The 27,307-nt window shown below is 62.3% G+C and overlaps 3 protein-coding genes and 1 long non-coding RNA gene across 6 annotated transcripts in view; 2 read left to right on the top strand and 2 right to left on the bottom strand.

Annotated features, from left to right (window-relative positions):
• On the bottom strand, window positions 1-5,802 carry RNF25 (ring finger protein 25). The gene is made up of 10 exons (XM_048079631.2): window positions 5,666-5,802; window positions 5,500-5,574; window positions 5,294-5,396; window positions 5,112-5,179; window positions 4,530-4,599; window positions 4,333-4,404; window positions 3,660-3,800; window positions 3,375-3,464; window positions 2,468-2,602; window positions 1-2,336 (listed from the first exon to the last, which is right to left on the bottom strand). Exons 1-10 carry the CDS (start codon window positions 5,800-5,802, stop codon window positions 1,626-1,628), a joined length of 1,602 nt encoding a protein of 533 aa, XP_047935588.2. The 3' UTR covers window positions 1-1,625.
• Window positions 5,733-17,862, top strand: STK36 (serine/threonine kinase 36). Of its 3 annotated transcripts, none has more exons than XM_048079628.2 (27): window positions 5,733-5,884; window positions 6,250-6,390; window positions 6,837-6,914; window positions 7,280-7,410; window positions 7,659-7,908; window positions 8,244-8,337; window positions 8,603-8,772; window positions 8,994-9,193; window positions 9,265-9,391; window positions 9,501-9,644; window positions 9,881-10,060; window positions 10,291-10,388; window positions 10,698-10,803; window positions 11,253-11,394; window positions 11,682-11,809; window positions 12,393-12,497; window positions 12,570-12,668; window positions 12,889-12,983; window positions 13,322-13,385; window positions 13,570-13,680; window positions 13,824-13,898; window positions 14,032-14,203; window positions 14,445-14,592; window positions 14,759-14,918; window positions 15,168-15,914; window positions 16,028-16,831; window positions 17,291-17,862. In XM_048079628.2, the coding sequence occupies exons 1-26, from the start codon at window positions 5,801-5,803 to the stop codon at window positions 16,172-16,174; spliced, it is 3,996 nt and encodes a 1,331-aa protein (XP_047935585.2). In that variant the 5' UTR covers window positions 5,733-5,800; the 3' UTR covers window positions 16,175-16,831; window positions 17,291-17,862. The 3 variants fall into 3 exon arrangements, with proteins under 3 accessions (XP_047935585.2, XP_066855550.1, XP_066855551.1); XM_066999449.1 differs by having other exon boundaries at window positions 17,294-17,862; XM_066999450.1 differs by having other exon boundaries at window positions 15,168-15,905.
• TTLL4 (tubulin tyrosine ligase like 4) overlaps window positions 16,853-27,307 on the top strand; it is a 24,098-nt gene continuing 13,643 nt past the window's right edge. Inside the window, 7 exon segments of the mRNA XM_048079630.2 lie at window positions 16,853-17,344; window positions 22,547-22,676; window positions 22,679-23,889; window positions 24,480-24,589; window positions 25,049-25,112; window positions 26,636-26,760; window positions 26,979-27,089. Of these exon segments, the coding sequence (XP_047935587.2) occupies window positions 22,569-22,676; window positions 22,679-23,889; window positions 24,480-24,589; window positions 25,049-25,112; window positions 26,636-26,760; window positions 26,979-27,089 (1,729 nt within the window). The 5' untranslated portion in view covers window positions 16,853-17,344; window positions 22,547-22,568.
• LOC136791104 (uncharacterized) lies at window positions 19,008-19,655 on the bottom strand. The gene is made up of 2 exons (XR_010832370.1): window positions 19,519-19,655; window positions 19,008-19,319 (listed from the first exon to the last, which is right to left on the bottom strand). It is a non-coding gene; the product is annotated as an uncharacterized lncRNA (long non-coding RNA).

Here is a 27,307-nt window from a genome sequence, read left to right on the forward strand (position 1 = left end):
CAGAGCACAGCAACTGGACAGGGCAGAGAGGAGCGAAACGAGCAGCAGCGTCAGATCCAGTTCACACCTTTTCACCCAGAAACTGGCTGGAACGAGGACCGAGCAAGTGCTAAAGAAAAATTAGGGCACGCTCCAGGGAGGGAGCGTTCAGTGCTTGTCCCCATCAGGGCTGGTTTGCAGATCCCCGAGCCCGGGGCAAGCAGCAGAGGCTCAGGCCAAGAAGGAGAAATGCTTGTTAGAGCACGAGGGTGCTGGAGAGTGTAAGCAAGGAAGGGTCTTCAAAACAAAGGCGGCTGAGCAGCGGGTTAAACCAGCACCACGAGGACAAGGGAGGGGAGAGCAGAGCAGCGGGTGCCATTCAGGTTAAGGCTTTTCTGCACCCTTCATGTGACAAGGGATCAAAGAGGTGCAAAGTGCCCTCCCCGCAGCAGACAGCTCTTGCTTTCCTAGGGATCTCACCCAAAGCTCTGACAGGTCCGTGAGAACGCTGATTTTTGCTCCATTCAAAGAACACTCAGCAAGAGAAGGAAGACAGTAACAACCCAGGTGTGACCAAAAGAGGGGTGGGGACGCAAGGCACGAAGGAGTGTGAGGAAAACTCCTGCCCAGGTGAGGCAGGCAGCTTACCCCGAGCCAGGCAAAGCAGGGAGCCAGAGCCAGGTCCCTCCCTGCTCCCAGGAGACTGCCCCTGGGTGCCGGGAGGGAGGAGGGAAGGGAGCAACACCAAGGAGCAGCGCTGATCCACGCGGCTCAGAGCAGCGGTGGGAAGGCAGAGAAAACAAAGGGCTCCAGAGAAGGCCAAAGGAATTCATTTAATAGCGGCGTCCCACTTCGGGGGCTCGGGATCTTGTCACGTCTCTGCAGTGGGGCGCGGTTTAGATCTTGAAGTGGCAGCAGAAGGACAGGGCAGGAGCTCCAGCTAAATTCAAGCTTCCTGGGGGGAAGAGGAGCCAGCCCAAAGCCTCGATCCCTGGACAGTCCTTGCCTGCTGATGTATTTGCACGAGCTTAATTTAGTTCTGGCTGGAGCTGGGAGAAGTCCTGCTGTACAAAGGACTTGCCTGGCCAGGCCCAGGGCCAGAGCCGAGGTCTGCGCCGCAGAAGCAGCAAAGCTTTCTCTAAAGAAGAGGGACAGCAGCTGAGAAGGTGCTCGGAGAATCGCTGGGAGGCACCGCAGGCCGAGCTGCAGGTGGCTGTCCCGGCACAGCCCCATCACCGGGTGCTGCCCCGGCTCTGTGGGGACGCTCAGATCCGGGCAAGGTCCTACACAGCCTTGGCTCTGCCGTGGCACCACGCTGGGCTCAGCGTTTGCCCTGGAGGTGGGTGCGCTTCCTGGCTCGCACAGAGGGGTGGTGGGTGCTGGTGGGTGCTCCAGGCTTCCTCTGAGCCCACGGCTGCTGTGAGCTGTCAGAAGTCAGCTTCTCCAGCGGTGGGGACAGCCAGCCGCTCACACCAGGATGCTTCGCTCCACACAAACCCTGGGGACTCCGCCTGTCCCACGCCACACGTCAGCTGCCTCCTCTGTCCCGAGGTGTACGGTGACCCTGCTGCTGCTCCGCCGCAGCCTTCGCTGCTCTCCCCAAAGCCAGCCCTTCCCTCCCGCAGCCCAGCCCCTCACCACTGCTGCTAGGAGCCGCTCTCCTTCTCCAGGAGATGGGCTTCTCGACGTCTGCTGGGCCCGAGCGCCCCTCGCCCTCTTGGTGCTCTGGGGTAGGATCCACGCTCCTGCGCCCTGGACCTCTCCCACCTCCCGCAGTCCCAGGGCCGGTGGTGGCCCTGCCAGCCAGCAGCTGCTCGGCGGTCGCTGCAGCTGAACGCCAGGTTCTCCTTCTCCCTGCCCTGGGCCTCCGCGCCCTGCTCCGGGGTCCATCTCTCCGCATCACGCTGCTCCTCCTTCAAGTCCGCTGTCTCCGTTTCTGGTGAGGGGTCTTCGGGGCACAGCTCCTTTCTTTCGGCCAAGGCAGCAGCCCTGCTTCTGCTGTGATGCTTCGGAAACTCCTGGCTGTGCCTCCCGCCTGGTCTCCTCTCTGGTCTCCGACTGAAGCCCCTGGGTGCTCTGGAGCCGTGGAGCGGATGACAGGCTTCCTCGGCCGCCTCCTGTGAGCTGCTGCACGTCTGCCTGCCCGGGCCTTTGGGGCCTGGCCTCTCCCCTCTGTGCCTTTCCCTCCTGCTCTGCGGCTCCCTGGGCACCGCAGGCCTCTCGGGCTGCGCAGGCGCTGCCCCGGCCGGCCCTGGGGCCGAGGCTTGGCAGGGTGCCTGGGGCGCGTCCACGGCGCTCGCACTCACCAGCGGCTCGGAGGCAGCGGCTGCCTGGCCTGGATCAGCAGTAGCCGGAGGCTGAAAGAAAGAAGCCGAGAGTTCAGAAAGGGAGAGGACGGTCCCGAAGCAGGTGACAGTGCTTGGCCCTGCAGCCCGCAGGCCTCCTTGCCAGCACGGAGCTCAGCAGATCCCCGCCCTCGGTGCCCTACCGCCTGGAGGCTGATGAAGTAACGGTTCCTCTCCGCTTCGGGGTCAATGATGCCCCCTTTCTCTTGCTGCCTCTTGAAAATTAAGCGCAGTTCTTCTTGGTGCTGCAGCGTCTTGGCATCCGGCCTGTATGGCTCCTGAGAGGCAGAGAACAGCAGGGTTAAGGGTTCTCTCACCACCTAGCACGGGCAGTCAGCTGGCAGCACTACAAACAATTCCCCAAACCCTCCTTCGATCACGCAGCACCCCGGCGACCTGTCTGCTTGCAGCATTTGATTCGCCAGGCTTACAGAGCCCCGCACAATCCCTGGATGGAAGGGGAACGTGCTGCTGCAGGCCTGCTGTTCCCTGTAGCGACTGCCTTGGGACCTCCTGCTTCAGCCCGAGATGCAGAGCAGCTAAAATCAGGGAGCACAGAACTCACTGTGTGAGCTAGGATCACTTGTGTAACCCTGATTATATCCCAGTGGGTACAGGGACATATTTAAGGAAAGCTACAGTTACTCTCTTAGAGCAGGAAAAACACAGAGAGATTCCATGCAGGCACTCCCTGTCCCTTGACAGAATCGCCTCTCCCCCACCACATCTGCTTGCTCAGGGCAGCCAGGATGACAACACCACACATTCTTGCCTCTTCCTCACAAGATAGCCACGGGTCCTTTGCTTCCCTCTGACCCATCACCCTCAAAGCTGGATCCGCCAGGGCAAGCCCCCCTTCCCACGGCAGAGGGGCTGCAAAGATCCCCTCTGAGCAGCGCACGAGATGGAAATTGTGCTTTTGTGTGTTTTCCTAGAGTCATCAGCAGAGCAGATGAATCAGGTCCAGCCGATATTGTTCATTCATCTGTTAAAGCGTCCCAGTTGAAGCTACCCAGAGAGAGGGCACAGCTGGGCAGATCCATCTCTTACCAGCGGGTGCTGCGGGGGCGGCGCTGCCTTCAGGGCGCAGAGGTCGTAGACCAGGGTTTCCCGGCAGACAGGGCACTGCACGCCGACGTCCTGCAGGGAGGCAAGAGGTGACACCAACCCCAGCCCACACACTTCCAGAGGATTCCCCAGCCTGGAAGTGAAACAGGGCAGCCTGCTTCGGCTGACCACGAACGCTCTTCTGCCAGGGCAGGGAGGCCCGGGGTGCTCCAGCAACACGAAGAGGGCCGGATCTCACTGACGGCTACAGAAAGCGTCCCCCAGTACCTGTTTGGGAGAAGGTGCCAGGTGCTGCTCTCTCTCTTCCTGCTGCATAAGGATCTCCTCCTCCATGTGCTGGGCATATCGGGCCAGGCAGTGGGAGTGGAAGTAGTGGTAGCACTGGGTCTTTGTGAAGGCTTCCCTCTCCTGCGGAGGGGAAAGGGCAGCTTTGAAGGGTTTCTGAGCACAGCGTTGTGTAACCTTCCCAGCTGAGGCAGGTTTTCACTCCAGTGGCAGCACTGGCAGCAGGCAGCTAGTGTTATTGATGGTAGAGGCACATAACTTTTTTCCACTGGGCCTCATCTCTGCCTTCTCAGCTCTTACTAGGACACCAGCCCCTGTTCTGAGAGTAAGAAATACCCCTAGTATCAAGCTGCAAGGTTTTTGTGACCTATTTCCCCGCATGTATTGTTGCGGCAATCTTCTCATCTGACGTGCTCTCCTTCCTAGGCAGGCATCACCTCTCCTTCCATTCTGGGACAAAACAAGCTCCCCTGAACCCACAGACCTCTGCACCCACACGAATGTATCACAGTCTCTCCTGACCACCTGTGTGCTGAACTCCAGGTGGGGTTTGACCACCACAGACAAACCGAGATGCCCCAGCAACTATCTCCGGCTCCCCCTCCTCCTGTCTCTCTTCTCAGCCAGCTGGCAGGGCTGGGACCCGTGTTCCTACCTGGAATCCATAGAGGCAAATCACGCACTGGCCGTGAGGAATGTTGTTGTCAGTGAGAATCTCCTTCCCCTTCTGTCAAAGCAGAAAAGCAAGCACGTTGCTCGCTTGCCCCTGCACAGGCTCCAGGCTTTCCCACCTCACGGGGTGTCGGAGAAGGGTGTCCGTGTCTGGCCACCCCCCTTCACCCCAGCTCTCACCTCAATCAGCTCATACAGCACCTCTGTCCCCAGCCTGGCTTCAGCAACGTTTCTGAGGGTCTGCAAAATCCTACAGCAAAGCAGCAGAAATACTTAACGCGGTCTGGGCACCCCTTTGCACTCTTTCACGTACCTACTGCCCCGTGATAAACAAAAAGTGCGCTGGCCTTCAGTGCTTGCCTGCGGTGCGGGATGAGCACCTGTGTAAGCACACATGGCTGGGCTTTCCCAGCTCGCCACGAGCCAGTGCTCAGGAAGCTGTTGTCTTGAGAGGACTCACACGAGCGGCTTGCAAACTGTCCCAGGTCTGTCCCAAACCGCCCGGGCTTGAGCTCACCCAGCGCCCTTCAGCTTTCGGTGAAGGCCCAGGAGACTTGGGTTACGTTGCAGGCGGGCCAGAGGGGAAGAACCCAGTCCTCAGTGTCAAACCGAGCGGCTCGTGCGGGATTTAACACGTTTAAGGTGTTTTTGGGACCCCCCCCCCACGTGCTCACGAGCCAAGGGGCCGCAGAGGGATTTGGGAGCGGGCTTTCCCATCTCTAAACCCCCACCAGCCCCCTGCTCTCCCCTCCCACCGCTCACTTCTGGATTTGCTCATCCGACAGCCCCCGCGGGTTCCTGATGGCGATGTCCGGGGCCGCGTTGGGATACTAGAAAAGAAAGCAACAAACAAACAAAAAAAAACAACCAAAACCGAGAGAAGTGGGGCAAGGTGGTGGGGGGGGGGGGGGGTGAGGGGGTGCCCGTCCCTGCCAGGAGCCTACCTGGGGGGGCACGGCCAGCAGCAGGGTGCAGCGGACGAACTGCGAGTCCTGGTCCTGCGCCGTGGCGGGGTGCAGGGTGATGCTCACCTCCCAGGGCTCCGACCTGCGGGCAGCACGGCGTGAGGGCCGGCCGGGGACCGGGAACCGGCCCGGGGGGGGCGGCCCGGGGCTGGTATGGGGGGGGGGGGGGGGAGCCCGGTACGAACCTGCCGCGGCCCCGCCGCACCCGCAGCTCCTCCAGGTAGATGGACTCCAGCACCTCCACCTCGGCCGGCAGCGCCCTGTGAGGGGGGACCGGCAGCTCAGGGGGGGGCTCCGAGGGGACGGGGATGGGGGGATTAGGAGGGGGAGAAGCGGGGGGGGCGCCGTTACCACTCCGCCGCCTCCGCCTCCTCGCCGGCCGCCGCCATCTTGTGGGCGGCCCGGAACGGGAAGCGCCCGGTTGCTGGGTGACGGCGCCGGGCCTGATCCCGCTGCCGGTGCCGGTGGCGGTGCCGCCCCCCCGCCATGGAGGGGTACCGCGTCCTGGAGGCGGTCGGGGAAGGCTCCTTCGGGAGGGTGTACAAGGGGCGGCGGCGGCACAGCGCCCGGGTGAGCGGCCGCGGGCCGCCGGCCCCAAGGCGGCCGGTGCGGTGTGACGGCGCCGGGTGGAGGGGGGGGATGGCTCCCCCGGCACTGCCTGCGGCCCGGGGTGCCGCACCCCGAGCTGGTACCCCCCGGTCGGGCTGCCCCCGGCGCTGCCACGCGTGCCTGGTCCTGTCTCCGCTCCCTGGTTGCGTTCCTTCGTGTCAAACATCCAAGCACCCCGAGCACCATTAACGGCCTTGGGGCCCTTCAGGGGGTGCAGCGCGCACACACGTCGTGTTTCCGTGTGCTCGGCTGCGAAATGCTTGGGTCCAGCTCGGGTTAAGCGCGGCGGGGCGCTGCGCTGAGCCCGGCTCTGCCCGCTTCCCAAGGTGGTGGCCCTCAAGTTCATCCCCAAGGTGGGGCGCTCCGAGAAGGAGCTGAAGAACCTGCAGCGGGAGATCGAGATCATGAGAGGCCTTCGGCACCCCAACATCGTCCAGATGCTCGACAGCTTCGAGACCGACAAAGAGGTGACGGAGCCTGCTCCGGGCGAATGTTTTTGCTTGACCGGGGCACGGGGTAGGGGCTGTCGCCTGCTGCCGGTTATGTCTCGGGAGGTGCTGATGGCGGCCTCCCAGGGCCCTAACAGCATTTCTAGCCAGCCTGGCTTGTTCTGTCCCCAGCCGTTACCCCACTCTTGTTGATCGCTGCAGTCCTGCCACCAGCCTGTTTTGCTCCCTCAGCTGGTCACACTGGGGTCCCCTGCCCTCAGGGCACTCCCGCCCTCCCCAGGGACACGCAGGGACGTTAGGCGAGGATTGTCTGAGCAGAGACTGGGACCCCGGTCCTGGCACGCCCGCTGGGTGGGAGCCAGCACCCGGCTGGCTGGGTCCAAGACGAGGAGAGCCACAAGGGCTCGGTGGGGATGTGCCTGGGCGGGTGCCCCCCGATGCCTCCACGCTGCTCTTCTCCCCAGGTGGTGGTGGTGACTGACTACGCAGAGGGGGAGCTCTTCCAGATCCTGGAGGACGACGGCAGTTTGCCCGAGGACCAGGTGACTGGCGAGGCGGTGGCCACGCTGGCTTTGCCACAGGACGGAGGGAATGGGAGTTGTCTGTCAGCGGGCAGAGGGCAGGAGGCGCCTCCGAGGCTTTGTCTGGCAGAGCTTCTGAAGGGATGAAAAGAGGGCCAGGTCGCAGTGGGCGACAGCAGGTTTCCCTCTGCAAGGGCCACGACACAAGGCTGCTGCCTCAGCTGTTGGCACGCTTCTGTGTCAGCAAAGCTGGCCCAAAGTTGGGGCTGGTCCCAGACGGGGCAAGGGCAGAAGTGGGGTTTTGGGGAGCCAGGCAGAAGGGAGCCCGTGGCTGCGCTGGCTGGTGGCACCACGGGTTACACGATGAGGTTCCCGTGTCTCTGTAGGTTCAGACCATAGCTGCCCAGCTGGTCTCTGCTCTCTACTACCTGCACTCCCACCGCATCCTGCACCGCGACATGAAACCCCAGAACATCCTGCTGGGCAAAGACGGCGTCATCAAGCTCTGCGACTTCGGGTGGGTGCTGGCGGCAAGCTGAGGGGGGCACGTGGGCTTGTGGCAGCCAAAGGGTGTCCTGGGTGCTGTGGGAGAGAAGGGTGTGTGTGGAAGGGGATTTGGATTCTGTGTGTACCCAGGGGTTAGCAGGGATGGGGAATTTTGGACTCCAGAGGGGAGAGGAGTGTTGGTGTGCTCATAGGAGTCTCCTTGGGAGTGGCAGAGCGTGCTCCAGCCTGAAATAGCCACCTGTATTTTGCTCTGAGCAGGTTTGCCCGTGCCATGAGTATCCACACCATGGTGCTGACCTCCATCAAGGGCACCCCGCTGTACATGTCCCCTGAGCTGGTGGAGGAGAAGCCGTATGACCACACGGCGGACCTCTGGTCTGTGGGCTGCATCCTGTACGAGCTGTTCGTGGGCACCCCTCCCTTCTACACCAGCAGCATCTTCCAGCTCGTCAGCCTCATTGTCAAGGACCCTGTCAAATGGCCCAAGGCCATAAGCCCAGTCTTCAAGGTAAGGGGACAGAAGGGACAAAGCCCTGTCCGTGGGGTGAGACCCTCTGACGCGATAGAGCTTGGCCTCTTGGGATGGGGGCTCTTATCACTGCTGCCCCTTGCTAAGTTGGGAAACTGAGGCAGGCAGCAGAGCAGTGGTTTAGTGGGCTGGGAAGGGAAAGCGCCTTCCCACTGCCCACCTACCCTCAACACCAGACCCGCTCTTTCTCAGAGCTGTTCAGAGAACCCAGGAGCCCTGGGCTCCCTCTCTGAGGCTGGCGGGGGCACTGTGTCCATTAGTGGATGTGCGCTGGGTGCTGAGCACGTCTGACCCTGGCGCTGTGCTGTCTGTAGAGCTTCCTGCAGGGGCTGCTGATGAAGGACCCCCGCCAGCGCCTGTCGTGGCCAGAGCTGCTCTCCCACCCCTTCATTGCTGGCCGGGTTACTGGTGAGTACCAAGCTTTTTTCCAACTTGGGACACGTCCTTTTCCTCTGACTACCGCCTGTAGACTGGGACCACCACCCTACCCTAATTTCTTGTACTTCTCTGGTCTTTCCCTCCTTCCTCTCAATTTCTTCCAGTCACCAACCCCTAGCTCCTGCCCCGGGGGTTGCTCTGAGTCCCCCGGGATTCCCCTGGGATCATGGAGCTGCTCACCCTCCCAGTGTCCCAGGGGAGATCTGCTGATGAAGATCTGCCTTCACCTTCGCAGTGATTGACGACACAGAAGAGCATGGGATCTCAAACCCCTTCACCACCAAGCTGTCTCCAGAGCTGCAGGCCCTGAAGGAGCAGCAAGCTCATTCCCTGGCTCCCAGGAGCGGCCAGTCCAGGATCCTGAGGAAGGCCCGGCAGAAGATGGCTGAGGAGGCACAGAAAAAGGTAAAGTGTGGGGTTCCCTGGACTGTGCCCCACTGTTGTGGCAAAGGAAAGGCACTGAAATGGGACCTGGTGGGAAAGACAGAAGGTACAAGGTCAGGATGGGGGTATTTATTGGCCGTATACAAGGCAGGATGTGGGATCCTTGGTGTGGGGGGGTGTCGGGGGCTCATCTGGCTGTCCGAATAACCCTGCCCTGACCAAACGTTTCTGCCATCAACCAGGGGCAGCTAAAGGCAAATACTGCGTGTACGAAGGATTCTGGCAAAGGACACACTGAGCACAAACCCAGAGCAGCTCCTGGGAAGGCAGCGCTAGGGGAGGGGGAGCCACCAGCTGCCTCCAAAGAGAAGAACTCCGGTGTCCTGCAAGGAACGAGCAGCGTGGCACAGTGGCAGCTGGAGGAGCCTCCTCCCAACCCATGGTAAGGCAGGGCTGGGGCTGCGAGAGGAGGGAGAGGGGAAAGCTCACTTACCGGGTCGTTTCCTTTGCCAGGGAGCACAGCATCACTCAAGATTACGAGCGGGAGTTTCGCGGAGCAGGAGTCCCTCTGCACTCTGGTGCTGGCAGGGCAGAGCCCCACGGCAGGCGCAGCATTGAGGCCGTGGACCTGGAGAGCGAGGTGAGGCGGTGCCCTGCAGTAAGGACAGCAGGGCCCGCTGCCTGCGGGCTGGTACAGAGACTCTGGAGCAGGCGGGGTCTGGCTCTAGCCTTCTCTCCTCCGTGGTCAGGAGCCGGAGAGCGATGAGGAGTGGCAACGCCTGATCGAGGCCACAGAGCCCTCGGCCATGCAGCTGAGCACGCCACTGAGGCTCGTGAGGGACCCAGCCTTCCGGCACCGCGTCCAGGCCCGCCTTGCAGACTCTGCTCAGCAGGTGAGGGATGGCTGGCCCAGCCAGCTAAGGCTGGGGACGTGGAGGCCTTCTTCTTTTCTGCGGTTGGGTCAGGAGCACTAGGAGAGCCCCCACTGTCCAATAAATAGTCCCACTGCTTCCTCAGGAACCAGGGCTGCCTCAAACACTTAGCCTGTCGTCTGCTCCCCTGCCTTAGAGGGTGATGGAGGGGCCGTGACTGCTGCTGATCGCGAGCCTTTTTGGCTTTCTGTGCTCAGGTGCTAGAAGGGATGCTAGAGGGAGCCTCCCACCTCCGCCCTGTGCTCCGTGTTGTGGGCAACCTCCTGGCTACCCGCTGCGACTCTGAGCTGCTGGAGCAGTTCTGCCTGGAGCTGAACGTGCCGCTGTCCCTGTTGCATCTGACCAAGCAGATCCTGGAAAGTGGACGCACAAAGCAGGTGGGTCTACGGCCCCAGACGGACTGAAGCTCCCTCAGTCCTGCAGCGTGCCTGTGCTAGGGGATGCTGGGGAGGTCCTTGTGGCCTACGGGGGCTGGCTTACAGGGACAGTGCTTCTTCCTGGCCCCCGTGAGAAGGGAGAGGTCCTGGCTAGGAAGGGCGCCTCTGCAGTGGTGTTGGAATGGCCAGCAGACGTTTGCCGCTTGCTGTTTCTTTCTGTTCTCCTGCAGCAGCCCTGGTGTATCGCGGTGCTGACGGACCTCGTCACGGTGACCACAGTTTATTTCAGCAGTGAGTGCAGCCTGGAGGAGAGTGGGCAGAAGGACAGGTAAGGACAACGCGGTGTTCTCCGAGGTCTCTCGTGGTCACTGTGGGGACCCAGCAGCAGGCAGGGCAGAGGAACTGTCCTGTGAGGAAGCATCACTGTGCTCTCAGAGCAGTGCTTTCCTTGAGTGGGGCAAGTACGGGGGAAGGCAAAGCTGATGAGTCCAGTTGTGCTGCCTGCTGGCACGAGCTCACAGTGCCACTGTGCACTGCCTGCTCCGTTAGCCAGGGCTGCAGGGGCATGGCCAGATCTTGTCCTTACAGTCAGTGACCATCTTTCTCTGCTCTCCTTTGCCCTTGCTGCCTCTCCAAGCCTGCAGGCCTTCCAGGAGAGTGCCAAGCACTTCCTAGCCCTGCTGCTGGATCTGCTGGCTGAGCCAGCTGACAGCGAGATGAGACTCTGCCAGCAAAGCCTCCTGGTAAGGGTGCCTCTGTCTTCCTTCTCTCCGCCTTCTCCTCCCCTCACAGAAGCTCTGGGGCTGGGTGTGCATCTTAGGGGGAGAGCAGGCTGAGGAGCCTGCTCCCACGTAAGTGGTCTGATGCATCCTAGTCACGGCAAGCTGTCTGACCCCACTGTTTTTGTTAGTTTTGTTGGTTTTGTTTGTTTGTTTGTTTTGTGGGGATCTCAGAAAGGAGTTCTCTGAGGGGGGCGCCTTCCCTGGCTGCGCCTCCATGTGCACCCCTCCCGCAGCCAGCCTGTGGCTGCCACGCAGCAGCAGTGGGACTGAAGTGGCTGGAGGGGACGTTGGTCCCTGAATTTGGGTCCTTCCCCCACCTCTGCTGCCCCCGCTTAGCTTCCTCCACGGTTGCTTGTCTCCCTCCTCTCCCTCCCCATCTGCTGTGGTGGCAATCCCTGTGCCTCCCCCAGTGCTTCACCCTGCTCTGTGAGAGCCTGGATGCGGCATGCCCCTCTGCCTCTGCTCCTTTCTACGCCAGCCTGCGAGAGGAGCATCAGCCCCTGCTGGACAGACTTCTCCAGGGATCCACCTCAGAGCAGCACTCTTTGCAAGGTAGCACTGGTGGCAGCTCACCGTCTCCTCCTGGGGCTTCCTAGGGTTTCCCTTCTCCCTCCAGCCCTTTAGTTCCCTCAGAGCACTGACTGCCACTCCAGTACCGTTCCCAGGAGCAAGTGGCTGCCCAAATTGCTCAACCCCCTGCTACCCAGGGCTCTCCTGTTCTCTCCCTCAGTCCCAGATCTCACCTTTCTCATCGCCCAAGCCTGACTTTTCCTCTCTTGGCCTCCAGCCCCATCCAACTGCCCCTCGGCATCCCTCACCCAGGCTCTGTCCCTGTGCAGGTGCAGCGATGGAGGCCAAGTCAGCCCATGCCCAGAGCCAACGTGTGGCAGACCTTTATACAGCCGCGTTGGCTGCTGCCTGCAGCATCCCCCTGGCGAGGAACAGCTGTCGGGAAGCCAAGAAGCAGGTCGGGCCAGCTCTCTTTGCAGGGCACGGACGTATGGTCTCCCTGGAGGCAGCAGCCTTTTGCAGGAGAATCTCTTTTTCAGCAGTGAAGTGCAGGGCCGGGGTCCTCCAGGTTTGCTGTCCAAGATTTGCAGTCCAAGAGCCGAGCTTCAGGAGTTTAAGGACTCCTGAGTCTGTTAAAAGGCTCGCGCTTTGGGTCTGACTGGGGAAACGGGCTGAATAAATAGGCAATGCAGAGGAGACACGAAGAACTCTTAAACGTCTGTGATATGAACTGTAGGAAATCTGAAGGAGAATGAACTTGACAAAGAGGGAGAACAAGAATATAGATTTCCATTTGATCATTACACTGAACTCTGAGTCACTTTGGGGAAAGCAGAGGAGGAATCTTACCTTGCTCATTGCAGCCCAGGGGCTGTGCGCCAAAGCCATGCTGGTTCGTGGCAGATGAGCGCCCCTGCGTGAAAGCAGGCACCGCCATGAAAGCGGATGCCTCCTTTTGTTAATCTGTTGCTAGTATGAAACTTGTTAGGTCTGTGCAATGCTTTGTGTGCCCGGGGTGCCTAACAGGCTGGTTTCTGCAGGTTGCTCAAAGGGTAGCTGAAAAGCTTATGGATGGAGAGAACCAACAGCTTGGGAGACTGCTGGGAAGGCTTCAGCACCCAGGCTGCTCCTTGAACGCCCTCAAGGTAAGAGCTCTGTCCGTTTTTCTGTCTGTCCGTGGAGGTGCTTGGCGTGCATCTCTCCCCTCTGCCTCGCAGATCCTCTACGCCGCCTGCCATGCCAGCCCGAGCCTGTGCCAGCACCTGGGGAGGAGCCAGCAAGCGTGGGGTTCCCTCGTGCAGCTCTCAAAGGGCGAGGTAGGACTGCCTGCAGCCTCCGTGCTGGGGGAGGAGTGCAGGCAACCAGCACCTGTTCCTCCGGGCGCTGCTTGGACCAGGCTGGAGGGCGCGTGGAGAAAAGAGCTTGGGGGAGCTCGCTTTGGAGAGAGTGGGTGCCATCTTCCTCCCGGGGCCCAGGAACATCCCCTCCTCCCCTCCTAGCCCCGCTGTTCCCCTGTGACTCCCGCTCCCTTGGCAGGTCCCCATGGCGGAGGTCGCCCAGGGGGTGGCCCGTGAGGCATCCCTGTACCTGCTGGCCCTGCTCACCCTGCAGCCCCAGGCCTCCCCTCCCAGGTAAGCACCCGCTTTCACCCGTGGGCGGGGTAAAGACGTTTCCTGCCCCAAACAAGCCTATCCTGCCCAAAGCTGGGCTTCTCTTCCTGCTGACCCCTCAGATCCTGACACCCAGCGGGCAGCTGGGCAGTGCGCGCGGGCGCTGGGGACGCGGTAGGGACCCAGCACGGCCGAGGAAGCTCTGCGATGCACGGCTCACTCTCCTCCTGCAAGGTGGCTGCTTCCCAGCCCTGGGGGTGTTCGGATGCCGCTGCTCCGGAGCGTGTAGAGCCCTGAGAACATAGTGCCGTGAGGAGGGCTCGGCTGCCAGTGTCTTTCCCCTGGTCCCTGTGTTTCAGGCTCGAGGAGGTGGTTTCCCTGGCCGCGGATCTCCTCACCCAGTCTCCTGTCGTCTCCCGCGTGGTAAGTCTGTGCTGCCAGAGGCACCGTGGGGAGGCCGGCAGAGCCCCACATCCCGTTCGGGTCCTGCTGTTGGTCACCCGGCGTGGGGTGGGGCAGGTGCACTCTGGCTGTCCTCGCCCTGGGCCGAGGGGTGAAGAGCGGATAGGAGGGTCCCAGAGGTGCCGATCCCTGCCTGCTCCTACAGGGTGCTGCAGCATTCCTCCTGACACAGCTCAGTCAGCACGGGGTGGACGCGGTGCTTAGGGGTGAAGAGGTCCTACCAGCGGTGACAAACGCCCTGACGGCGCCAGCTGAGGTATGGGATGGGGACAGAGGAGCAGAGGGGGCCATGCTCTTACCCCAGTACGGGCGAAGACGGGGTCAGAAGGGTGTGGGTCTGGTGCTGCTGCCCTCAGAGCCAGCACCCAGCTCCAGCCCGTCCCACGCTCTCTCTTACAGCTGCAGCTCCCCCCGCCAATGGGTGCCGGTCTCTACGATGGGCTCATTTTCCTCCTGCTGAAGCTGCTCGCCCAGGTACCAGCCTGCCCTTTTCCCTTTGCCTGGTCCCCTGCTGGCGCCGTGTCCGTCCTCAGGACCGTGGGGCTGGCAGGGGCACGGACCAGAATCCTGGGGAGCAGCCCCTCGACGCCCACCCCCCCACCCGTAGGAGGATACGGCTGTGGAGCAGGGCTTCGCTGCCTCAGAGCTGTGGAGCGCGGTGTGGCACGGTGTGGCTGCGGTGCTTCGCGTGGGCAGCGACGGGGCAGCGCTGGAGGGAGACGCCCCGGGGGCAGAGCGCCCCGCGGCAGAGCCAGACTGGAACCTCCTGTCCCCTCAAGGTAGGAGCTGTGGGGTGAGCGGGGCATCTGCCGGGGACCCTGCTCCACGTTCTGCCCTCAAGCTTGCCCGTGTGTCTCTGTCCCCATCAGCACCTGATCCCTGGGGCCTGAGGGGTTCAGGGGCTTTTCTTGAGGATCGCTGTCTGTGCCACGGAGTGAGGGTTGTCTGCAGCACAAGCAGACAGAAGGGAGGAGGTTTTTCAACCTTCGTGTCGACTCTGTTGCACCGTTTCCCCTGCAGGCACGCTGCTCTTCCTCAGCCTGGCCCTCGTCGTCTTCGCTCGCGAGTCCCACCGGTGCCTGCCTGAGCTTACCCAGTCCCACGGCGTCCTCATGGTGACGCTGAGGAGGCTGCTGTCCCCTGGCTTCCTGGCATGCCTGGCACAGACGTGAGTTGGGAGGGCTGAAGAGGGCTGAGAAATTCCTGACCTGGCACTTGCAGGGCACAGTTCCCCGGCAGAGCCTCTCCTCAGTGCCTGGGAATGCTCTGTGCCTCCGATTTTTTTTTTTCTCTCGTTGCCTCTGTATTGAGCCCAGTCTCTCTCAAAAATTCAGGCAAGCAGGAGAGGATGGGGACACGGAACTCGTCCCAGCCGTGGTGATCCAGGCCTGCCAGCTCCTCTGTTTCCCTTTCGCCCTGGATGTGGACGGAGACACCTTAGCCTTGGTCGTGGCAGCAGTGAGAGACTCCCAGCTCCCCGCCCAGCTGCTGCAGGTACCCTCCTGGCCCCGCGGCTCTCTCCATGCCCTGCAGACACCTCCCTGCACCGCAGCCCCACCGTCTCACTCCTCCTGGTGCTGCCGATCCCTGCCCACGCAGGGCAGCCCTCGGGTGCCTCGCAGCCCCCAGAGCAGCCTGGCTGGCCGCCGAGCTCCGCGCCGACCCGCGGGCAGACCTCAGCTGCTCTCTGGCCCACGTGCGAGGACGAGGCACTCAGTGCTGCCATGTCTCCTTTCTCCTCAGGTCTGCTGTCACCATCTGCCGCTCTCAGACGCTGAGCTCCCCGTCAGCCTCTTGTGCCAGCTCGTTGTGTCCGACGAGCAGGTCATAGCTCAAGTGGTACGGGAGGCTGCTGCCTCGGAGCGCATCCTTGCCTTCTTGACTGCCATCCTGTTCTCAGACAGCCTCCCGCTCGTAACCGACCTCCTGTCTCTCTTGACTCACGTGGCCCGGGTCTCCCCAGAGCACCTGCCCTTTCTCCAGAGGATCCTGGGGGGCTCGGACACGTCTCACCAGCTGCTCACCCGCTTGCTTGCCCACCGGGAGCACCCCGTACGGGCCAAAACCTGCAACCTGCTGGGCAACCTGCTCCGACACAGCCACGGCTTTCCTCAGGCGCTGCAGAGCCAGCCCGGCTTGCTGGAGGGCCTGCTGGCGTGCCTGGCAGACCGCGACGAGAACGTGCGCAGGGCGGCCAGCTTCGCGGTGGGCAACGCCGCGTACCACCCGTCCTCCCCGGCCCGCACCCTGCGTGGGGCCGTGCCCGGGCTGACGCGGCTGCTGCGCGACCCGCATGCCAAGACGCGCCGCAACGCCGCCTCGGCCCTGGGCAACCTGTGCCGGCGCTCGGCGGAGCTGGGCGACCTGCTGGCGGAGAGCGAGGCCCCCCGCGTCCTGCTGGAGGTGGCCTGCCGGGACCCCCAGGCCGGCGTGCGGGAGGGAGCCCTGGTGGCGCTGCGGGCTGCCAGCCGGCACCCGGGGGTACGGCAGGTACCTGCTCGCCCCGCCGCCTGCCCTTCCGCGGGACCGCTGGTGGCACCAGGGGGGGACGGGGGGGACGCTGCCGGGCCGGCCGGTGACTCGTGTGCCTCTGTGCCCCGCAGGTGCTGCTGTCTCTGGGGGCCGGCGAGAAGCTGGCCGCGCTGGCCAGCGGCGACCTGCGGCCCGCGGCCGGTGGCGGCCCCCGTCCTTCTTCTGCCCAGCACTGCCAGGAGCTCGTCCGCCTCCTCGCGCCCCTGCACAGCACCTGAGGACGCGGCGGCACCCCGGGGGTCACCGGCAGGAGGGCCGTGGCCTGCGGCACCCCGACGGCAGCGGCGGGACGGCGGCGGGAACGCTTCTTCCTCCAGCCCTGACCCTCGGCGAAACCTCGCCCGCCCCGAGGGGGCCCTGCCCGGCTCCCTGGCCGTCCCCAGACCCCTCACCGGGGCGCAGCGCTCGGGGGACGCACCGTGCCACGGTGCCACGGCTGGCGGTGTGCCGCCCGCCACGGGACCATTGTCCTCGATGGGATGGTGCCAGCGTGGCGCTGCGTGGCGGCCTCGCACCCGGGGCTCTCCGCACCCCGTGTGACCGGGGGGGGCTCCTCCCGCGTGCGGCTTTTTTTTTATTTTAGGGAAAAAAGCGCCTGTAACACCCCCTCCCCCCCGCCCCCCCCAAACACCTCTCCCACCGCAGGGCCCTGCTGCCCCCCTCCGGCCCTCCCCGCCGCCAGGGGGCGCTGCGGAGAGGCGGGGAAGGGGGCGGGGGCGGAGCCGCCGCGCGGGGCATGCCGGGAGTTGTAGTCCGCCGGCTTTGCCTCCCGCCGCGGCCTACCGGGAGGCGCAGTCACGTGGCGGCGCGGTACCGCCCCGGGTCGCCATGGTAACGGCGGGCGGTTGGGCGGCGGCGCGGCCCGGCCCGGGGGGGTGAGTACCGGGGGGGGGGGAGGGCGAGACCCCCGGGGGGGGAGGGCCCCGCTGCAGCCCCCCCCCGTAGCAACCGGGCTCCGGTTCCACCGGGAGCGGCCCCATCCCGGCCTCCTCCCCCGGTCCGGGGCTGGGGGCGCCCGCCGGGCCTCCCCCTGCGGCCCCCGGGCCTTACCGGCGGGGCCCGGCCGCCCTGCGGCCCGCTGGGCCTGGGGAGCAGCGGGGCCGGGCGCCGGGGGCTCGGTGGGGCCGGTGCCCCGGGGAAAGCGGCCCCGGGGCGGGCTGGGGCAGAGCCGGGCCGCTCCCCTCCTCCCGCGGGGGCCCTGCCCGTGCGGCACGGGGGCGGCGGGGCTGGCTCCCGGGGGGCCGGCCCGGGCGCTTCGGGAGCAAAAGTAGCGGTGAACGGCCCCGGGGCGGCTTTATGGGAGGGGGTTTGCCTTGATTTATTTTTCTTTTTAGCAGCCGCGGCCCGCAGGTCGCTCCCCTGCGGTAGCCCCGGGAGTTTCGCCGTAGGTGAGTGTGGCGCACGGTGAGGCTGCCCCAGCCGCTCCCCGGGGGTGCCCGGGGCCCTTCCCAGCGCGGCGGGGGGAGCCAAACGCTGCGGGGACACGTAACGCACCCCGGGGTGCTGCCCGTGGGGAGCGCCCGCCCGGAGACGTCGCGTCCCCGGCACCGCCGTGCCGCTCCGGGGCTTTGGCTGCCACGCCAGCCTGGCCGGGCGCCGTGCCTGGCGTTGCCTGGGCTCCTCCGGTGCGGCAAGTCCGGGATTAGTTGGCGGCTTCTTCCCAACTCGAACCTCGGCTGCTCCCCGCGCTTCCGACACGGGCTGCTCCGCTCCTGAGGCCGCTCAGAGATGGGGCGAGTTTGCCGCAACGCGTGCGCGTCTCGGAAGGTGGCTTTTTGACCAGGAATGTCCTTCGTTGTGTACTGAAGGGTTGACCTGGAAGCTTTTTTTTCCAGTTCCAGGTATGTTTCGGAGAAAAAGTATCGAGAAAAGAGGTTGGATAAAGAATTGGAGTGTTTTAAACTAATTGCGCAGTTCTTGTTTCCTTGTTCTGCGTTGATGTTTTATACCTACACCGCTCACCGCGAGTTTTCCACCTTCATTTTGTTTCTGTGCCCGAGACTGAGAGCGTGGACAGGCTGTCTACAACCAGACCGATCTGTGCTGACCGCCCGCCAGTTCCTGCTCTGTTGGCCGAAATCCCCAGGTCTGGCTGCGTAACTCCCCAAATGCGAAGCTGGATGACGAATGCTCTCCCTGTGCCTTGCTCTGCGGGGATCTGCAGCAAGGTGCTTTGGTGGTCTTCTTTGAAACAGGCAGAGCTGTAAAATGCCCCATGCTTTCACTGCTTATTTTTAACCCAGAGTCATTTCCCTACTCAAGCAAGTGGCGTGGTGTAGTTGAGAGGACGAGAAAGCGCGATTCAGGGCAGTCAGCCCAAGGCAGGCGCCGGGTCAGGTCAGCCCTTTTATTTCGGCCGTCCCTCCGGGACGAAGCTGCGGCTTTTCTGCCTCATCACGCTGGGGCCCCTGACCGCAGCTGGCACTGCGCGCCGGCGTCCTGAGGGCGGTGAGAAACGCGCGGGGTCCCCCGGGACTCCAGCACCTGAGAGCCTTCGTCACTCAGCCGCGGGGAGCAGCCGCTCACTCGCGTCCTGCGGTGGGGCCATGGCCGGGTCCCAGCTGCCCACGTGTAATTAAAGGACGGCTTTGGGAAGCGATGCGCTTCTCACGGCTTTTCTGTCCGGCGTCGAGTTCAAAGCCCTGGCCCCAGCATAAACGCCAGGCACGGAGGAATCCCCGGGTGCAGGGGGAATTTGCTGATGCACCCTCGTGGTTTCTCACTGATCTTTTTTTTTTCTGACCCGAGGGGCCAAACGCAAACTTGACGCTTCACAGTCCGTGCAGACTAGGGGAGAGGCTGCTCGTCATCGTCCCGTGCCTCTGGTTTTGCGCCCAGAGCGTGTTTCTTCGGGACACTCGTTGGCCCCCGTCCCGCGGGCGTCCCCGTGGTGACCGAGCTGTTGTCGTGCCGCCTCGTCCCCGCCGCCCGGTCTTCGTGGGTCCTCTGCTCCTCCGCTGGAGCTGGCGGCTGGCCTCGTGCTGCTTTGTCTCGGGCGTCGCTGTGTGACCCGTGCTGGGACCGAGGCTGCCCGTCTCCTGGAGCTGAGGGTGGTTTCCGTGCTGTAGGAGTTTGCGTCTCGTTACCGGGCGCGCGAGTGGCTTAGGCACGCTCAGTAAATTGGTTTTGGATTAATGCGTTTGGCTTTGTTGAAAGCTTTTCGATTTTTTGAAGGTGGAGTAGGTCCTTCTTTAGAAACTGTTGGTTTTAAAGCCCGTTTGTGTGGCGTTGATGTGAACTCTCTTGTTCAAGCATTAATCAGAAGCCCCAGAGCTTCAAGGGAGGGACGTGGCGTGAACTCAGATCTTCTTTAGAAACAGGTCTCACCTTTTCTAATTGCAAAGATCAGGCTGAAACGCTGCGCTGCAATGGCGTAAAAAATGATAGCAAATCACAGTTGTCTGACTTTTTTTTTTTTCCTTTCCCCTCCCGCGACTTGTGGATGCGCGAGGCTGACAGCGCATTATCAGGTCAGCTCGCAGCTCATACATTTGCAAGCTCTCGTTATTTTAAGCGTGTCACCGCAGCCGGGTTTTAAAATAACCTCCCCGCTTAGACTCACGTGACGGGGGCTCGGTTCGCGCGCCCAGGCTCTCGCAGTCCCGTCGTTTCGGGTTGTGCAGCGGCGGGGTCGGGCCGGGAGAAGCTCCCTCCTGCCCCCCGCGCTCGGTGCAGCGGCGAGCCCTGCGAGGTGACGTTGGTCAGGGCAGTGGCAACGCTCCGGCTGACGTCCCGGAGCCTGCGGGCAGGCTGCGCAATAATGGAAGGTGCTCGCTAAATACTTGCGAGCAGGCGCGGCCGGGCGCCGGCCAGCAGCGACAGCCTCGGCCTCCGTGTTTAGTGTGTGTCAGTCAGCCCAAGCCAGAATCCGTTAATTACTAGTAACGACGTTTGGGTTTGACTTCCAGCCCTGCCAATTCGCCCTGGGAGCTGGAGCCGGGCTTTTCCCAGCTCGTGTTTCTACAATAAAATCTCTGAGCGTCGTCTGAGGGCTGTTGCCCTAGGGCTGGGTTGGCAGGAGCAGTGCCTGCACCGAGCCGTGACCTTCCTCCCGGCCGGGCCCCTGACGGAGGCGCGGGTGAGCTAAACAGGAGGAGAAACCTCGCTGACCTGCGTCCCACGGGGATCTACCCGGCACGTGAGGGTGCCCGCCTCTCCGCTGCTTCTCCTGGGTGCTCAGCAGGTGCTTCGAGGCGTCCTTTCGGCCAGCCCCTGGCTCGTCACGCAGTCCCTGGGGACGCAGGCGGGTGGTGAGAGGCATCCTTCGGAGGCAGGGGCGCGGGAGGTGAAGGGCACCTCGTGCCGTGCTGCCTCCTGTCCCCGGCTGGCAGGGCGCGGAGCCGTGCCGCAGGCAGCTCGGGGCTTGGCAGCTCCTCCTCGCGCTGCCTCCCCCGGGGTTTTGCCGCCAAGTGGGTAACGGAGCTGGGAGCTCGCCTGGCTTAACTGCGCGCCTCGGAGCAAGGAAGCGAATTCGGAAGGCGTCCCAGAAAGGAGGGATGCTTGGGAGGGGCTCGGTGCCCCGTCGGAGGGGTTTTATCCCGGGATGCACTGGTTTGCTGCCCCATACGGTTGGTGCATCTCCTTTCTCTGCAGCTGCTGCTTCTGCTGCGCCCATCCGGCTCAGCTCCTTGTGCAGCTCTGCGGCAAAAACCCCTCTGGAGAGGGGGACGCTGGGCACGTGTCCCCTCTGCTGTTGCGGGGCAGGGCTGTGCCTGGCGTAACGCATCCTGCCGCCGGCTGCGCGAGCCAAGCCCCCTTGTAACAGCTCTATTAGGACAAAGCGCTCGTATTTTTATAGCGGGATAAGGCAGGCGTAGCTGTAAAGCCTGCTGGAGATGAGGCACGGGTGGTTGTGCAAGGTCACGCACGGCCAAGCTGCCAGCACGTGTGGCGACCCTGCGGTGAGAGTCCCCCGTAGGCAGGGACCCCGGGACGCCTCCCTTAACCTCCTCACGTTTTATTTTTAGCTTTTCACGCCTGTTTTTGCCGGTGTGCCGGGATCTCTTCGCGGTTTCGAGTGCACTTGCGGTCCGGGCACAGCAGAGCGGGTTCGTGTGGGCGCCGAGCGCTTGTTTACCCGGGGAAACTCGAGCCGGGCAGGTGGCGGCATCTGAGCCGCAGCCTCCGCGCTTTGCGCTAATCGCTGCGAATGTCACAACACGGCCGGGGTTCTCGCCCGGGCGTCTGTCGGGTGACGGGATACGACTCAATTTTGCAGGGCGCGTGGCCGTCCCGACCCCAGGGCCAGCGGCGGAGAGGTGAGGCTACCCCACGCCTGGCACCGGGGATGCCCTGCGGGAGCACCGGGGGGGCCGCGCGTTGGCGAGGAGCTCGCCGGCAGCGTGCCCCCTCCCGCACCTCCTGGCAGGGCGGCAGCTCCCCGTGAGGACGTTTGGGTCCCCTAGGCGCCTGCATGGGGCGTTCCCACCTTGCGCAGCACCTGGCCGGGGCGTCGCTGGCCCCGCAGGAGCTTGTGCTGGGGCTCAGGGGCCTGACTCACAGCGCGAGCGGGTCTGCGAGGGCTGCGGCTTGCTCTGACCGAGCCCCGCGGCGGGCCCGAGCTGCTTTCAGGGTGCTCCAGAGCAAGGGTCTGGCAGCTACACGTCAGCTGCCGCAGCCCACGCTTGATTTTCAGGTGACAAAGGAGGCGTGCGTATCGCAAGGAAATTAAGGGGGGTGGTTAATGCTCTGCTTACCCTTTTTATACGTGTTTTTTTTTTTCTTTAAACCTTCAGGCTTGTGCAAGCTGAAAGGCTGGCTGCAGAGAAAGGCAGTAACTCAGCCTGCTCAGGATACAATTTCTTATCTCGGCGTGCCCTCCAGGCACGTGCTAAAGCAAGCCGCATACCTGGCGCCCAGCTTTTCTCTTCCCCCTCTCCTCAGGCAAAAGGATCGTACAGGTGTGGTGGAAACGCTTTCAGCAGGATGTAGGACACCGACGTGCGGCAGCTGCTGCTTGAAGAGACTTCAGTAGGGCTGAGATTAAGAGGGATGCACGTCTGCGGTGCCGCCAGTCTGTGCTACGCACCGAAGGGCTGACGTTAGAACAGCCCCGTGCCTTTTGCTGCCTCCTTGTTCCTGAGCTTCTCAGGATGCCCTTGGCTCTTGCTGAGCTGTTCTGTAGCGTTACAGAAGCGAGAAGCTTGTTCCTTCGAAAAGCAAGGGCTGAGAGTCTCACCCGATTGTGTAACCTCGGGAGCTGAAGCTTTAAGGGAATGAGAAGGGGGAAAAAAAGGAAAAAAAAAAAAAAAAAGAAACATTTAGGGGCTTTCTGTGGAGGCCGGAGAGGTGGCACAGTGGGATTTGGAGGCGCAGGGCCAGGCAGATGGGCCCTGGCTGTCGCGCCAGCCCTGAGGCAGGGGTGAGCTGTCTCGCCTTGCGGCCAGGCTTGCCGTGGCAGCCAGGGAAGCCTTTGTGTTTGCAAAGTCAAAGCTTTTGTGTGCACAGGACTTTTCCCAGGGCCTTTTGTAAGTGGTTCTCCGTCCTTTGGTTTTGTGTGAGATGCCAGCTCTTTCTCTGACGCGGCCCCTGCTCCTCCTGGGGCCGGCTGCTGGGCTCACTGTGCCTCTTGTGCTGTCTTCTCTTTTCAGGCCAGCAAAAATGCTGCCGTAGATGACCGTCTCGCTCTCGCCCCGCGTGCTATGGCTGTACATGGCCTCTGCAGGACCGGACCGCTGTGACCTGGGCCCCAAACAGAAGAGCTTCGGCCCCCCGGCGGGCCCACCCCCCCGGCAGAGCGAGCGCGGCCGTGCCAAGCCTGGCGCAGCACTCCTCAGCAGGCGAAACCCGTCTGGGCTTTGGAGGGGCAGCACGCGAGCGCTTCGCAGGAGCGCAGCCCGCTGCCCTCGGGGATCCCTTTGCAGCAGTCGGGCTCCCCGTACCCGCCGTCGCCGTGCCCCGCGCACCCCGCTGAACGCGCCCACCCGAGCCTGCCCCCGGCCCAGCCCTGCCCGGAGCTGCGTGGGAGCGCGCTGCTCTGTCGGCGCTCCTGCCTGAGAGCCGAGTCAGGCTTGCAAACCTACAGGTTTCCTTTCCAAAGCCCCCAGGACACCGGCCCTGCCGCGGGAAGGACGATGTCTTCCGTGCTGATGGAGCCCTACCTGCTGCCTGCGCTGCCCGAGGAGCACAAGGGGCCTGGGGTCAAGGGCTCTGCCCTCAGCTCAGCTAGGCAGGCTGCCAGCTCCTACAGACCGGTGCTCAACGACAACCCCTTCCTACGGCCAAGCAGCGCTCAAGTGCCTTCGCTGCGGTCACCGGAGATCAAGAAGCTGAAGAACGCTCCCAGCTTCCCCGCTGTCTCGTGGGACTGCTCCCCCAGCACCCCTGTGGCGCAAAGCAGCGCCCAGGAGCAAAGCTGCGTCCCCTCCCTGGCCCTCGTGCCCAGCAGCGTGACCCTCAGGAAGGAGCGCTGCTCCTGGCCGCTGGGGGACGCCGAGAGGAGAGCGCGCAGCTTCAGCGAGAAGGAGCCGGAGCTCAGCCCCAGAAAGGCTGCGCAGCAGCTGGCCGGACAGACCGCCACCCCCGGCGGCTTTGGACGCGAAGTTAGAAGCCCTGGCAGGACGAATGCGGGTGGGGTGTCCAACGGGAACAGGTGGGGGCATCGCATCGTAGCGCAGCTCACCCCGAAGGAAACTGTCGCTCCCCTGAGCCTGGAGACGGGCAGCCGCCGCCTTGCCGGTGCCTCGAGCCTTACAGGCACCGAGGGTGCCGTTGTGTGCACTAAACGGGTCAGCCTTCACCTCCTGGCCTCCCGCGCTGCCTCTCCTGAGCGCGGCACCGGCTGCCGGCTCCTGAGCATGCCGCTGTGTGGCAGGGAGCGGGCGGTGGAGCCTCAGCACCCCGCCGCCGTCTCCCAGGTGGCAGCTCAGATGTCCGCCATCAGGCTGGAGAAAGAGGAGAACCGGCCCCAGGCTGCGCTCCCGGGGAAGCCTGAGTGAGTAGGGGAGAGGAGGAAGGCTGTGGTGAGAGGAGCTGGGCTGGCCTTGGCGTCACTGCGTGTTGGGTACGCTGCAGGCACTGCTGGGGTGGCTGCAAGGGCACCCCTGGGCTGCATCCGTGCACAAAACCCGTCTGGGGGAGCCTTCCTTCCACCCCAGCTTTCACAGGCTCTCGGGGTGGCATGGAGCAGCAGGCTTGGGTGACAGAGGGACACAGATCCCCTCCTGGTCCTTTGAAGGGATGCAGGGGCCTACAGCTAACAGCAGAGCTGCCAGTGGAGGTGTGTGGTCCCGCAGAGGCACCGAGACCTTCCTCCCTTTGGCCAGGAGAGCTCTGGGGGAGGCACGACCCCGGCTGCTGTGGTGCTGCCAGCATTCATCCTGCTGGGAGAGGGGGTCCTCGTGCCTCTTTCTTGGTGTTCCCTGGGGCCTCTCCATCTGACTAGCTTGGGATTGTCCGTCAGCACTGGGGAGAGGAGAGCTGTCACTCCTCTGGCCAAATATCTATTGCTGCCTTGTGGGTCCCGGGCTTTTTGGAGCCAGAAAGCGCGTGCTGCTCCCTCTGATGTGATGTGCTTTGTCCCAGCGTCGCTGCTGGGGAGTCGCTGCTGGAGCCAAGCCATCCCCAGGACGATGTGGAGGAGGAACTTCCCGATGGCCTGGATGAGAGCTGTGGCACAGACGAGGAAGAGGACAGTGAGTGCCCGTTCCCAAGGGAGCTGTGCCCCGTGCCTCAGCAGGGTGGGGAGTGCAGGGGCTGTCTGGGAGCGAGGTGTGAGCAGCACAGCAGGAAGGCTGCGCCCTGACTCACGTTCCTGCGGTCACTTTAGGATGACCTGGAGATTGCGCTGAACCCAAACGTGGCTTAGCAGCAAGGAGGAGCTGTGTGGTTTCCTCTGGGAACTGGGCAGGGGTTCAGCACTGTCCTGCTGCAGCACTTGCCCAGCTCTTCTCGGCATGCAGGGCTGTCAGTTGCACCCCCTGCCCTGTGCTTTATACCACCAGTTAAGTTAGCAGATAAAACTTGGGATCCCAGGATTCGGGGCAGCAGAGAAGGGTCTGTCCCCAGGACCATTTGTTTTCTCTCCCCCCTTCCTAACTTTGTATGCACTCGTTCCCCGCGGAGACAAAACCCGGATCTCTTTCCTCCTGCAGGTGACTCGGATGCTTCCTCTGTCACTGGCGTGTCATCTCGTGGCTCTGTGGCTCTCGTATCCAGGTTAGTGGCTGTAAATAGTGCGCTGCAACTTGGCATCTTTGTCCAGACTTGTCCATCTTTGTCCTCTGCGGTGACAGAGGAGAGCTGTAACGTGTGAGGGAATGGAGTGAAGATAGCAACAGACCACAAAGTTCAAGCCAGGTGAACTCTGAGCTCTCTATTACCCAGCTGACAGCAAAACATCCTGGGGAGGCAACACGAGGAGCAGCTGGCCCCAGGGAAGGAGCCTGCATCGCTCAGGCAGATGCCTTCAGCACTGAGCAGTCCCTCACCTCCTTCCGGAGGCCACCTGCTACCAAACCCCTGCCAATTATGCTCCGTACATCCCAGCCCTCGCCTCTGCAAAATGCTTCAGAACTTCTGTGTGAATGTTGTTCATTATAAACTCTGCTTATAGCATCATCACGTGTGTAGCAATGGATGTGTTACCGGTTCTACCTTTCCTCCCAGATATTAGGGATTGACATAGAGTCATAGAACAGTTTGGGTTGGAAGGGACCTTAAAGCCCATCTAATGCCACCCCCCTTGCCATGGGCAGGGACACCTCCCACCAGACCAGGGTGCCCAAAGCCCCGTCCAGCCTGGCCTTGAGCGCTTCCAGGCATGGGGCATCCACAGCTTCTCTGGGCAGCCTGTTCGGTGCCTCAACACCCTCAGAGTAAAGATTTTCTTCCTTATATCTAATCTAAACGCACCGAAACCAAGAGGGTTACAACATCTTAAACATGCATGCATTACAGTCTCTACCCCGTGCTCCTGTGGACCAGGTTATAGGTTTTATTGTGTAACAAACTCCGCCCCGTGCCCCTGCAAAACCCACAAGGAGATAACAACAGTTGGCACACACATTTGGTGCAAACTCCACCCCTTGTCCCTGCAGATTGGTTACTGGCCTGTACGCCCACTGCTTGCACCGCATTGCAATGATGCAAATTCCTGATTGCTGCAGTCTCGGGCCACATCAGAACAGTTTCGTGTCAAGGAATTTCAATCCATTTGATTTATTGCTGATTAATAAACTTTTACTGGTTCTGACGTTGAAAATAATGGATGTAGAGAAATAGCCACTTAGGAAGAACAGCCCAGCTCTCTCCTTTTTCTGATCTCCAGACCCGTTGCTGCATGTTTCCCTTGTGGAGGCAAGGGGCAGCACAAGAGGCTGGTCAGTGTGATGTGGCTCCATTTCTTCTGCTGTTCCTAGCTCCTTACTTGATTGTTCCAGTGGCCACGGTCCCTTTAGGGTCATAACCTCCTTCTGAGTTTCCTCTTGGATCCTGCCTGGGTGTCTGGTTTTGCTTTAGTGTTTTTCCTGTCTCTGACGTTGTCCCTTTGTTCTTGTATGTACTGCCCTCTTTGGAATATATTTTTGCAAAGGTAACAGAAACTCATTGGTTCATGGCAACTGTGGACAGTAGCTTATGGATGTTGAGATGTAAACTGGCCTCTATGGGACTGCACGTGTAGATGCTCCCTGTGCTGTTTTTCACCTTTAGCCATCTGCCTGCTGCTTCATCTCTCCTAGGAAACGCATCGACTGCCTGTCTCAGCCCACAGAGGATCAGGAGAAGGTGCTCAAACCAGCTCTTGTCTGCAGTTTATTCCCTAATGTGCCTCCAACCATCTACTTCAGTACGCGGGATGAGAGAGGTGAGCTGGGGCGTGTTGCCATGCCGTGTTCCAGCATCCTGGATCTCCCCCAGCCCTCGGGTCTTCTGTTCCGTGCTAGTTCTGGAAAGTGGGTTACACACCCTCCCTGCAGACCTGGTGGCTGTGCAACAAAACATAAGAATTGCCCTGGATACAGCTGTAGGAAATCAAGGTATCGCGTCTGGTTTCCTCCTGTCCTCAACTTTTTGCCTTCCTAGTGGAAAAGCTGCCTTGGGAGCAGAGGAAGCTGCTGCGGTGGAAAATGTGCACAGTCACGCCGAACATCGTCAAGCAAACCATTGGCAGGTCTCACTTCAGAGTCAGCAAAAGTAAGTTGTGGGAGGCTGGCAGCAGCTGATGCATCGCATCCTCTCTCGCCTCCAGCCTGTGGGTGTGAGAAGGCAGACTGCCTGCGAGGAGCAGAACAGGATACAGGCTCGGCACTGTAGGATGCTGGGTTCCTGCTTCTGCCTGTCTGAGCCGCAATATCTGAGCTCTGTGGGGCCCGGCAGAACCCGGTCTCCCTTTTGGCTTGTCCTTGGCATGG

Source organism: Anser cygnoides, chromosome 6 (assembly GCF_040182565.1).
Source record: "Anser cygnoides isolate HZ-2024a breed goose chromosome 6, Taihu_goose_T2T_genome, whole genome shotgun sequence".
Taxonomy (NCBI): domain Eukaryota; kingdom Metazoa; phylum Chordata; class Aves; order Anseriformes; family Anatidae; genus Anser; species Anser cygnoides.